Below are 12013 nucleotides of genomic sequence, written 5' to 3' on the forward strand. Positions count from 1 at the left end.
AAAAAACAAACCAAAACAAAAAAACAAACAACCCAACGAAAACAGATCTCAAATAAGTTCTACCTTGCTTTCTTTCCCCGCACTAAGTGCATTTAAACTGCTGCCTATTGCCTGTCATTAAATCTGATTCTGCGCTAAGTGTTTCTAACAGCTCTGGGAAAGGTCATATTTTGCCGAGAAGATCTACTTAAAAAAAAAAAAAAAAAAAACCTTCTCCATTTACAGTACCATATAACTTTATTTTGTGTAATGCCTTTTACATACAAACTTTCTCCCCAAACACTTTTTATCGAGTGAAGCACATTTAGAGTTTATAAATAATACAAGGAGAGAGAAGATGATAACAGTCTGGGTGCAGGAAGGATGGGGTGGAAGGAGGATGTCTCTGCTGAGGTTTGAAAATAGGCGGAGGGCTGGCAGAGCAGGAGGGCTGCAGGGGAAGGGGCCGCTGCTGAGAGCCCTTCTGCCTGCGAGGGAGCCTGGCCTGCACGGCTGATCTCCACGCTGGGAGACGGGATGCCGGGCTCGGGCGGATCGTTTGGCTCCTCTCTGTTTCATTTAATTCATGGAGCTGTTGCTCTTCTCCTTAGCTTGGGAAATGCTCCAAGCTTCACGGGTTAAAGCGTTTTGCTGGGAGGATTTGACGTTGGTGGCTCCGTAGGGCTCACGTGAAGCGGCAGAGCCGGCAGCGGGGAGATGGCTTGGGGGACTGGAAGAATTATCATCATAGCACTCTACAAAGAAATTTTTTTTTTGGCTTCCTACAAGAAACCCTCATAGTTACTATTCAAAGGGTTTAGAAAAAAAGAAAAAGGTTTCTTAAATCAGCAGAAAAAAAAAGTTTGACTCTTGCAGCCCCTGCTCTCTCTCTGTTAATTGCAGTGCAGTCTCTGGACCTCTCGGGGCTCCCAGCTGTGTCGGTGCTGGGAACAGCAGTGCTGCTCCGTGCCAATTCCCTTGCTGTTGCTTTTCCTGCTCCGTCCCTTTCTCCACGAGATGTGTCCGTGCGCTCATATGTGGCAGCCTCTAGCTCAGGGTGTCCCAGGGGCTCCCCCGGGTCGTGCCCTTGTTCCAGAGCGCGGCTGGGTGTCCTGTCACTCTGCTCTGCTCTCCTGGTGGCCAGAATGTAGCCTGCTCTGGACTTGAACCCAGCCACCTCTACAGCATCTCTGCCCAGCTGAGCCAGAGCAGGATTTAAGCCAGGAGCGGAGACTGCCGAGTTCGGCCGAAGACGCAGCGGGAGGCGAAGGCGGGCACGGAGGGATGGAGGATGCTCTTTAGCTGACGAACGGGTTTGCACAGCACCTCGAAAGCAGACGGCGCCGTGGTTGGTGTCCAGGGCTGGGACCTGGCTTGTGGGGAGGTCGCTGTGTTCAGAGAGGGGTGTCTGGTGCCCTCTCCTGGGGCAGACGATTAAAAACATCCTGGCTGCTGGGAAAGGCTGTCAGCCTGCCTTTTTTTGAAAAACACCCCAAATTACGAGATCAAAGTGAAGCTTGCTAAGGTAGCCGGGACCTTCTGTCCTCTGAGCGCAAAGCTGTTAGGTGGAGGGGAGCCAACGCCGAAATGCGGTGTTTATCACGGCTGCCAAAGGTAAATAAAAAGGTTAAATGAGTGCCTTTCCCTTTTAAAATGAATAAGTGATTAATAGATCATTCTGCCCGAGACATGATTTACTGTTGATCAGGGCTATGTCTTAATGTGTTTTAGAGGTCTCTGCTGTGCCGTGGTTTACCCAAAGTTACTGCGGAGTGGGGCAGGCGGGGGGCTCAAGCCCCCGGGAAGGAGGGGACGGAGAGCTGCCGTGTGGCCCAGCGCTCCCCGTGCCCCGTTCCCTGGATCCCCCTCTGCTGCCGCGGAGGCAGAGGGCTGCGGAGGAGCCGCCTCGGGCTCTTTCTCGCAGCCCCCCGCCCCCAGTTCGGTTTTTTGGACATAGGCAGAAGAAGAAAGCAAGATCAATGACAAGGAAGAATTTTAATCAACTGCAAAGACTTCTTTTGTGTGCGCATGTAGCGCTGCTGAAATCAAAACCTAGAGCAGAATGTTTCATTTTTTAAAAGGCTGCTTTTCTTTAGCGTTTTTGGGGGTTGCCTGGATGCATTTCAAAAGAAAATGTTTATGTCTTCCCCCCCCCCACCCCCCCCAAATTGTTTCTAATTTACTTTTTTCTGGCAACATTTGGTAGATGAATTTTCAGTTAACTGGTGTGCTTTTGGGGGTAAATTAATTAAACGGAAGATTTGCACTTAGCTAATTATACGGCTGTGTCGCCCCTGCCAGTCTTTAATGCAGAGACTTCCCTGCAATGCCAGGAGTGTGTGTGGGGGGGAACTGCCATCGTCTTATTTTTAATGGGAAACGTAGGAGCAGAGGGTGCGGATGGATACCCGGGAAAGCAGTGGCACAGGAGCCGAATTTTCCGGCAGCAGCCTCAGGTCCCATGCGGTGCTCCTCGAGCGAGGTGGCACGAGCAGGGAGGGAAGGGCAGGGGCATGGATGTGGGTGAGCTCCCAAGGGTGCCTGCCGTGGAGGCAGAGCCAGCCGAAAACGGTCCTCGGGCTTGTGACCTGGGTATCTTTGGGGCCTGCGGGGAGGTGGTGTCCTGCTTGTTTTGGCCACGAGCGTAAAGCCCAGGGACGTGTGGGGGTTGGTGCAGCTCCGTAATGAGCAAAGAGAGGGAGGCCCTTTCCCGAGGCGTCCCAGGCGCTGCCCCTGCGAGCGGGCGAAATGGCCTGTCCTGCTGGCACCGAGGACACGCAGCCCAAAGTGCTGCTGCGGGGACAAATACAGGCTCCCACTTCCCGTTATAAGATCCAGCTTTTGCAGTATCTGGTATCCGAGCTAAACCTGGCTTCAGACAGAAATTACCCAGAGAGCTCCTATTACTTCTTTCTTCAACACAGTTTTGATTTGTTTTTGTCCATAATTGTTTCACTGAGAAGCTCTTTAACCTTCTTGCTTTGGAAAAGGGATTTAAAATGTCAGGTTGGTTTGTTTGCTTTTTAAATAACAGAAACGTGCCTTTAAAAAATACACACAGATTTGGCCAGCAAAAAGGCTTTGGGGAAGACAGAGCTTCTGCCTAAGCTGGGAGAGGTGGCCAGGAGGGGTGGGAAAGTGGTGAGGAGTGGGAGAGCCAGCACGCTGCCTCTGTCCTGAACGTGGAAAGGCAGCTGGAGAGACCGTGCTTGTCCTTTCCCTGCTTTCAGCACATGCTCACGAAGCCCTGGGGGAGGTGTGCATCCTGTCCCACCCAGTGTTGGGTCACCCTTGGGGTGGCTTTCCATGGCCCAAGGGCTGGGTCCTTTGCACTGGGGCTGGTAATTCCCACCACCACCCGAGGGGCTGTGAGATGCCATGTGAAGCGATGCTGGGTTTTCTTTCCATTGACTTTTCTACAGAAGCCCTGGGAATTTAAGCACGCAGACTATGCTGGGAGGATGTTAAGGTTGCAAAGTCAAATGCCCAAATTGAGGTTGCCTGCGCAACCCTGCTTGTGCTGTGTTGTGCATATGCGTTATGATATGATCTTTAATTATGTGATCACAAAACATGTTTGTCTTGGATCCCTGCCTTGTTCGCCGTCTAAATTAACTTCTGACTCAAAAACAACAGCAAGAACCCTGTCCTGGTGCGTGGCTGAGCTACGATCTGTTTGAATGGATTAACGAGCTTGTAAATCTGCAAACAGGATTAGAGACGAGAGCACCTTTATTGAGACATCTGGCTCGCTGCTGGGATTGCGGCAGAGCGGCTTCTACACGGTGCGGGAGAGCACGTGCGCCGGTGTGGGGAGGAGACCCTTTCATAGCACGCTGTCCCTTGCAATTTTGGGCTCGCTTCTTCTTTCTCAGATCCATTGACCTGAGGTAAATTGCAAGAACAAACCTCATGTCAAAGAAGGTGCAGCTCCTCTAGGAGCCACTGCAGAGATGTGTTGCCCATGCAGAGATGGAATTTCTTCTGTAAAATTTAAGTAGGCAAAAACAGTTAGATTGAGCATTTGGGTTAATATACATATGTGGCATTTGGACACAGCGTCGCTTCTCTCTTTCTGGAGGGCAGGTAGAACTTCCTGGGTGAGGAGACTGGGTTGGAGAGGAGGACGTGAGGGTATGGAGAGGTCCTGGTGAGCGTGGTGTGAAGTGTGTGCACCCCAAGAGAGCTTGCAGGGTTACTGCCATGTGCACTAATGGATGGTGAGCCCCCAGTGAGAAATCAGCCGTGGACTTTGCAGGTCCTTTTGGAGTAGTTTGCTCTGCTGCTGGTGTTTTGGAAGCTAAGCATGGTGTCACCTCGTATTTCCTAAAAGAACGACTTGTGTAGTACACAAGGAAAGCCAAAGGGGGGGACCCGTTAATGATAAAAAGCAGCACGGGGATGTCCTGTGGCTGGTGCAAGCAGGAGGACGGAGGTGCGAGGGGGCTGAGGAGGAAATCCGGAGCTGCTGAGGTCAGCTGGCTATGTGATTCAGGACCTCTCCCCGGGCCCGCGAGGCGAGGCGAGCGCAACGCGGCGTTGCTGGTACCGACCGCTGCAAAGTTGCAGCTTCTGTGTCAGACAGCCTCTCCGTCTCTCTCCGTCTCGTTTTAAGTGCTTTGCTCTGCTTCGTAATTGGTTGCGGTGATTAGAATCTCTGTTCTGTTCCTCGGCGTTTCCCCCCCCCCCCCTTTTAAGAGAAATAGAAGAAGCGCTGACGAGGCAGGGCTGCCTTGTCTTCAGTCGGGAGCGCTCCCCGTTCCTCCGTCAGCTGCCTGCGCTCAGATAAAGCCGGCGCGGCCGCCTCGTCCCCGAGCAGCCCCCGTCCTCAGCCTGCGAAGGGGCCCGGGGGACGGCGCCGGGGGACGGCGTCGCGGCGGGTGATAGCGCGCCGAGCGCGATCGTTGCGGAGGGACGCTGCGGCGAGGCTTAAGGGCCAGTCAAGCAGCCGCTCGCCCCGTGAAAGCCCGCAGCCGCGGGACGGGATCAGGCGTGCCGCTGGTGAGGGTCAGCGCTCCTGTCCTGCAGCCCGCCTCACCTGGGCTCCGCCATCCGGGAAACCTGGGAACACCGCCGGGAAGGTAAATTCCAGCGTCCCTGATAGCGCGAAGGGGCAAGAACTGTTTTCCCTTGCGAACCTTTCTCTTCGCCCGCTGTCGTTTTGTCGGGCTGACCTTTGCCGTCGCGTGTTGTGCCAGAGGAGACGTTTCCGCTGCGGGCTGGGGACCTGTGCTCGGGTCTCCCAACTCCTGTATTTATACATCCTGCGTAGTTCTAGGTAATCAGAAAATGCAATATCGCTGTCACCGGCTCTCTGAAGACATCCAGCCTGAGTAATTTAACATGTCAGCACCATCCATCATAGAGACGCAACCAGCAAACAAACGACAAAGCGGCTGGAGGGGGCTGGGAGGTGGCGGGCTGCGCGGGGGGCTGGACAGCCCCTTCCCCGTGGCGGGCGGGCGCCGCGAGCTGACCCCCGCGGGGGCCGAAGAGCGAGGGAGCAAGCGGAGATTGCTGCTCTTTCTGTCCTCTGCGGTCTCCAACTGGGGGAGAAACCAGAGGCTCGCTGAGGCAGGAACCTTCTCGCCGCTGCTCCAGGTGCCGCGGGGGTGGCAGGAGGAACGCCACGCGTCAAAACGCGTTTTCGTTTTGGTTTTTGCCCGGGTGGGTAGCCACCGTGCTGGGGTTCTTCTGGATTTCAGAAGAAAGGCCGCAGAGTCTCGCCTCGCTTCGAAGCCGAGAGGCAGCTGCTTCGATTCAGATGCAGAGATCATCCCCAGACGCTGCTATCGGCTCCTGTAATATCCGCAAAGCCTTCGCAAATGTGTTGCTGGCTCTGCGCTGTGTCAAGCTAAACCTGGTTATCTCCACTCCCTGTGGGGTTTTCTTCCAGACCGCTTTTGCAAATGAGGCAGCTTTCATATGAAAATCCCCCCCAGTAACGATTGCTGTCTCGTGGTTGTGCTGGGCCGGGCGTCTGAAGGAAACGTCGCCTGGCAGCTTGCTCCGGCAGCGCGGCGAGGGCCCCCGTCCGCCCTGCGTTTAGCAGCCCTTGGGGCGTAGGCACGAAGGTGGCCTGGCCTCCCGGCCCCAAAGCCTTCGTCTGTGGAGCGCGGGGCGCCGCGCTGGGGCTGCGCGCGGGTGGCACGGTCGTGCGTCCGAAGCCCTCCCCGCGTGCCGTTAATCCTTCGCTGGTGTGCGAACGCCTCCCGGCCGCTCGCCATCTTTTTAGGACCCTAATGGAAATATGCAAGTAGCATCAGGTAATTAACGGCCACGCTTTAGCGCCCTAAATCACGCTGGGTAGTGAAAAGCCGAACGGTAGGCGCCGTTTACAACGGCCGCTCGGTGCAGAGGAGGCGCCGGCAGTTCCCCGCCCGGCAGCGCGAGGGGACGAGCGGCACCGGCAAACCGCGGCCTGGCACTGCTGCGCGGTAGCCCGAGGACCCAGGTTAGAAGCCCGGCCCCATCATAGCTTTTCTCACCGATGAGAATAAGCCGTCTTGTTTTTTCCACTCTCCGCGGTGCCCCTCGGGAAACCCGGGCCCTGGTCTGCAGGTATATTCTGAAGTCGGATGCTCCCTGTGAAAAGGGGTCCGGAGGGGGCCGGGCAGCGCCTCACATTTAGCCCTTGGGTGAGTCTGCGAAGCCCCCAGACCCCGTGTGCAAGGCCTAAACAAGCGTTCCCTGCTGCCTTCGGGAGGACAGGACTCGGCAGCGCCTTTCCCTGCTCCCCTTTGAGGGTGCCCTGTGGGTGCCGTGCTGATGGGTCACGGCATGGCTGGAGCGAGAGCGCATCCGCCTGCGAGAGGCCACGCAGAGCTCCTGGCGGCTCTCCGGCTCTTTCCACCCACCTCCCATCAGGGTGATTTAAGGATTTTGCAGGGCAGAAGGCAGCACTCTCATTTCTGTTCTGCTGCCCAGAAGAGTGGCAATTGTGCTTCTGCCTAGAATAAAGGATTTTTTTAAACAGTAAAATATTTTAATGACAGTTTAAAGGGCCACTGTCAACCCCTTAGAGGCCTCTTTTCTTTAACTTTTTATAAGGATTGAAAGATTTCTGCCAATTAGATTCTGGATCGCTCCTTAGTGTTGAGTGCTAATGCACAGAGGCAGCAGTGGGTCTGGTTGGGGACATGAGCGGGATTCATGCAGAGATCCCTTTGCCGGCAGGGCACCCGGCCCCGGCTCTGAGCACCAATCTCTCACTCCAGAAAGGAGATCAGGAGCTGGCTGTCGCCTGTCCCGTAAATCAAGGCAGGCAGACCTCATCGACGGTGAGTGAGCCCTGTCCTCACCACTGTTTTTATATGGCTATTTATGGCGTCGGAGCCCCGTGGTGCCGGACACCGTACGAGCGCCTACCGCCGGCTGTCTCGTGGCTGTTTGGACAAGCTGATGCCATAGACAGGCAAAACGAAGGGGGTGCTGGGGGGGGAACCAGACCCCGGCCATGCCGGTGGCCTCGTAAATGCATTCCTGAAGGCTGTGTTCACCGTGTCTCTTAGCTCTGCTGGCTTTTCCTTGAAGCGAACACCTCAAACGCACTGTATTTCACTGCGTGGGTATCGGGGGAGAGCGGCTTCCACGTGCACATTCTCCTTTGAAAATTACATTGCAATTTTCCGGGGGATAGGAACCATCTTCTTACATTTACGTTGCGCTCAGCACGGTGGAGTCTCGATCCTTGATAAGGGCAATAAGGTGCCAGTGAAGCCACGAGCGGCACAAGTGCCCTGTCGCTCCTGGAGACCCCCACAAGAGCGTGAGGGCCTGGCAGCTGCGGAAGCTGGCCAAGGCCACCAGCCTTGCTGCAGCGCTCCTGGCCACCCCGTGCCCCAGCTGACACTACTGATTTTTTTTTCTCCTCGATTGCCTGCAGGTGGCATCGGGTTTGGACGTGCCAAAGGAAACTCTGGCTCAGAGGCGGATGATGAAACCCAGCTAACCTTCTACACGGAGCAGTACCGGAGCAGGAGGCGAAGCAAAGGTAAAAATGAAATAACCGCCAATGATGCAAACGAGACAAAACCGGATGGTCGGGGTGGGGTCAGCACCTTGACTGTATCGCTGGGTGGTGGGTGCTGTGTGATGCTGCACGACGCTAGGTAAGGACCAAAATGCCAACCTTTTTGGTAAAGATATCCCAAGATGTGCTTTTTCAGTGGTACGGTACGACACAGGAGCCATTGGTAGCATTTCCCAGTGACGTCGCCGAGTTTCTTGGTTTCTCTGCTGGTTTTCCTACATTAGTCGCATTAAATATTTAGGTAGCTCAAGCAATCGTTCCCCAGCCCCTTTCCTCCATCCTGCTGCTAGGCTGGAGGTGAAATCCCATCAGCAGAAACGGGCTCGTCCCCAGGTCTCGATTTGCCGCTAACCGTGGGGGGAGCCAGTCTGTCAGGGCACTGTGAAATCGCAGATCTAACCGAAGGGGAAGCTGCAGCCAAATGCCTTTGCGGTGCTGTCAGTCAGAAGGACTTTGGGCTGCGCTGAGGGTTGTGTGACCCTTTTTTCTGCGAACGGGAGATGTCAGCCATCAGGCCTGCATGCTGTGGCATCTGCTTCGTTTCCTGTAGAGCTGCACCGGTGGATGATGACCCTATCTGTCCACGTCCTGGTGCTGGTGTAGCTGTAAGCGATGTTCACCCTGGCAATTCCTTGAGCTAAGCAAGACTGGGGCTTTTCTTTTTTTGCCCTTTATTTCCCGTGCAAAGTTCCTGTCTGCCTGAAATTTCCCATGCTTCCTCTCAGCACAAAGGCAATTAAAAGGAACAAATTCAAAATGAGGGCTGGGGCAGGGATTTGTAGACAAAAGTCCCTTCAGGCTTATTGTGAGTTAGAAGAGCTGAGAAAATGAAATATTATCTGCAGTTTGAAATTGGTGTCCACCTTTCTGCTAGTCATGAACACCGACTCGTTCTGTTTAGGAACCTCAGACCACTCCTATGCCTGGTCTTTCGCAGAGGACTACAGGATCTTTGCAGTTGCTATTGCTATGTTTGAAAAGCCACTGCTAAGAATTAACAACACTGGGAAGCAATTTAAGAATTGCAGAGTGGTTCTGCTCCCTGCATTTGTTTTCCTTATGAAGCCAAGCATGGGCAGAGAGCAGCGTTGCCAATAGATGCCTGCACCCACCACAGTAAATGCAGCTACATTTATTTCAATGATTAGGCATTCAGATAAATGCTCACAATGTGTTTATTTCAATGTGAAATTACCTCAACACCTATGATCAGCTTGGTGATTGCATATTGGAATAAACACACACTCACACACTCACAGACATATTACATTTATTCCTTCGGAAAGGCAGTGAATTCAAATTTTTTCATGGGTTTCAAAACCAAGAGAAATTCTCACTGAGCTTAAAACAAGCTTTTAACGGAAAGCAGGGAGAGAATTCAAGAGTTAGTTACCTGTTGTGGTATTAGCGTAGCCTTGTTAAGGAGAAAATGGTTTGTGATGTTCATTTTGGAAGAGAAGGAAGAAATTTGTTCTGATGCAAGTAATAACAAAAGAAATGGTCCTGAAAAGTTGGTGGCACAAGGGGAAGATTTCAGAAATGTCCTTTCTTCAATGAGTTACTCTGAAATACTGGACTTTGTGAAAATCCTTGGGTACTTTGGAAAAGTTGCTGACGTTTGTTTTCTTCAGCTAGTGGATTAGAACAAGGGAAGGGGGAGATGGTGCGCTAGCAGGGTGTGGAAAATTGTATTATAATGAAAAGCAGATAAAGCTTTGCTTTCCTGCTGTCTTTACATGCTTCTCCCTTAGGTCAAGTACTCTGTCAGTCTCTCGACACACACTTGCACTGCACACCTATTACAAAGATATTCTTATTGACATATATGTTGGCTTTGGGTTGTTTGTTTACGCTTCCTTGTATAGTAAATATAAAGGAATAGATAAATGGGAAGAATTCCTTTATTGCCTTTGAATAAGGACTTGTTCACCTGGGCAACTTTGGTGGCTGGGTTTGAAGGGACTTCAGTAAAAAGAGCTGCCTTGCATAGTCGCACAAAGCTGGGTTCGTTAGATCCACGCAAGGGTTTGACTGATGCTGCAAGAGCATGGTTTATTCGTGTTTAGTTCTGGTTAAGCAAGGGATGCATCTTGCCTAAAGTTCCCCCTGTATTTCCTCTCCTGTCTAGCTAAATTTTGCTGTCACTGTGTCCTTGAAAGGAATTTTCCCTTATCCTTTCATTGACTCTTTTCTCCCTTGTGGAAGGAGAGCAATAGCCTAGTGGGAAGTCACAGTACCAACCTCATAATTACAAGTACAGCAAAGATCCATAATTGAACAAGATCATAATTCTAATAGAGAAGGACGCATCGTCAGATACAGTTAATTCTTACAATGATGTTCCCGTATTGATTTGGCGATGGTTGTGTGTCATTGCAGGTGCTGTGAGATAGTTATCAGGTCCAAGGAGAGAGAGATTCCTCGTGATTTCTCTCCTTAGACTAGGTTTTGCAGGATTGAGCATAGTTACTGATACTGTCAAGGCATTGATCACAGCGAATGTGATGAGAAGTTTCCACTTAGGTGGCGTGCAGGATCATTTTTACTTTGTGCTTCATTGAAGCAAGCTATTTAAGCGGTCATAGGTTTTATTTGTCCCCTGTAGAAGAAAGGCTGCAGATTTCCCGGGGCCTGAGGATGTGCTTGACAAGGTAAATTAGAGGGACATTCTCACAGGTAAATATTGACTGAGGGAGAAAACTGTAGTATGATGTATCTGGCTGTTCTGGTATTTCAGGAACAGCGGAGTTATTGACATCTGGTTTTCAATACTTGAATACATAGAGAGATAATTCTGATTAGGCCAGGAACGTAGACTGTGACAGACTAGGCATTGCCCGTCTGTGTCTCCAGCATGCTGCACCACATGTCTTCCCATCTTTGAGGTCTGTAGGATTCAATTCGACTAATGTTCTCTTGTCTTTGGAAACTCTTTAGAGAAGTTGGGAGGAGACATAAGAAATAAAGCAAAAGAGAAATTCCCTTGGAGCCTTGTTCATTGTCTGCCTGTTGGGCTCAATCTAGTCTCTGCTAGAAACTGGAGCCTGGGATTTGAGGTGGGAAAAGCAAGGCTGATCAGTGGTGTCTCTGAGGAGCTGGCTGATGCCAAGACATGCTCTTTGTTAGTGCATGTATGCTCTCTTAATACTAATCTTCAGCGATGCATCCCTGCTCCTTATCACAGCACTGTGCCAGAGCCTGCGCCAGCTCTCCGTCCACTGCTCCTTTGTGATGGATCAGTGTGACCTCCAAACCTCCTGGGCTCACGGGAGCTTTTGGTGGCGGCTAGATCACAAAGCTCACTGCATTGCTGGAGTGCAGTCTCAAGGGATCTCACCAGACATACTGTGCTTGAATTTTGACTCAATACCCTGTTTTACCTCACCACAAATGAAACCCTCGCCATACTACAACTCCCAAGAGAACAGGAGAGAAAAAAAATTGATGCTGCTCTCAAAGAAACAATGTGCAAATCCTGAAACAGCATGGAGGGCTGTATGGAGCTAAATACTCAGAGGCTTTAAGAGACATTCAGCTAGGGTAGGGAATGAATAGTTTTCTCCTTTCCGAAAGCCCTCATTACTGACTCCACTAGATTTTCCAGACAGGCTATTTCATGTAACCTGTTCGTAATATGTTTATGCGCTCCAGAGACCACTATCCCAATCACTAGTGCTCTGCTTGAGAGCTGACTCTCTTCTCTTTCCCACTTTTCTCCGAAAATCAGGGAATGTGGGAGCTGCCTCGTTCATTCCAATCAGCAGAGAGCTGACACAGAGCAGGATGGGGATCGCGTGCTCTCTGTGCTATGCGGACAGCTCTTGTCTTTGAGGCCGTCAGTCAATGCACCTTTCACCAGCGCTAAAGTCTCCGAAAGAACCTGCCAGTGTTTTAGAGATGGTGATCCGTGTCCCCAGCTGCCCATCATGGGAGTTTTCAAGCCTTGATACTTCTCCGTCTTCTGTGCGGCATGGGATGTGCTCGGTCAGGCCCCGCTTCTGA

The 12013-nt window shown here is 51.9% G+C and overlaps 1 protein-coding gene across 1 annotated transcript in view; it reads left to right on the forward strand.

Moving 5' to 3' along the window:
* Positions 1–12013, forward strand: part of ASTN2 (astrotactin 2) — a 433335-nt gene that overhangs the window by 144242 nt on the left and 277080 nt on the right. Inside the window, exon 5 of the mRNA XM_067309282.1 lies at positions 7865–7972. Within this exon, the coding sequence (XP_067165383.1) occupies positions 7865–7972 (108 nt within the window). The remainder of the gene's footprint in view (positions 1–7864; positions 7973–12013) is intronic.

This window comes from Apteryx mantelli, chromosome 21 (genome assembly GCF_036417845.1).
Source record: "Apteryx mantelli isolate bAptMan1 chromosome 21, bAptMan1.hap1, whole genome shotgun sequence".
In the NCBI taxonomy this organism is placed as follows: Eukaryota; Metazoa; Chordata; class Aves; order Apterygiformes; family Apterygidae; genus Apteryx; species Apteryx mantelli.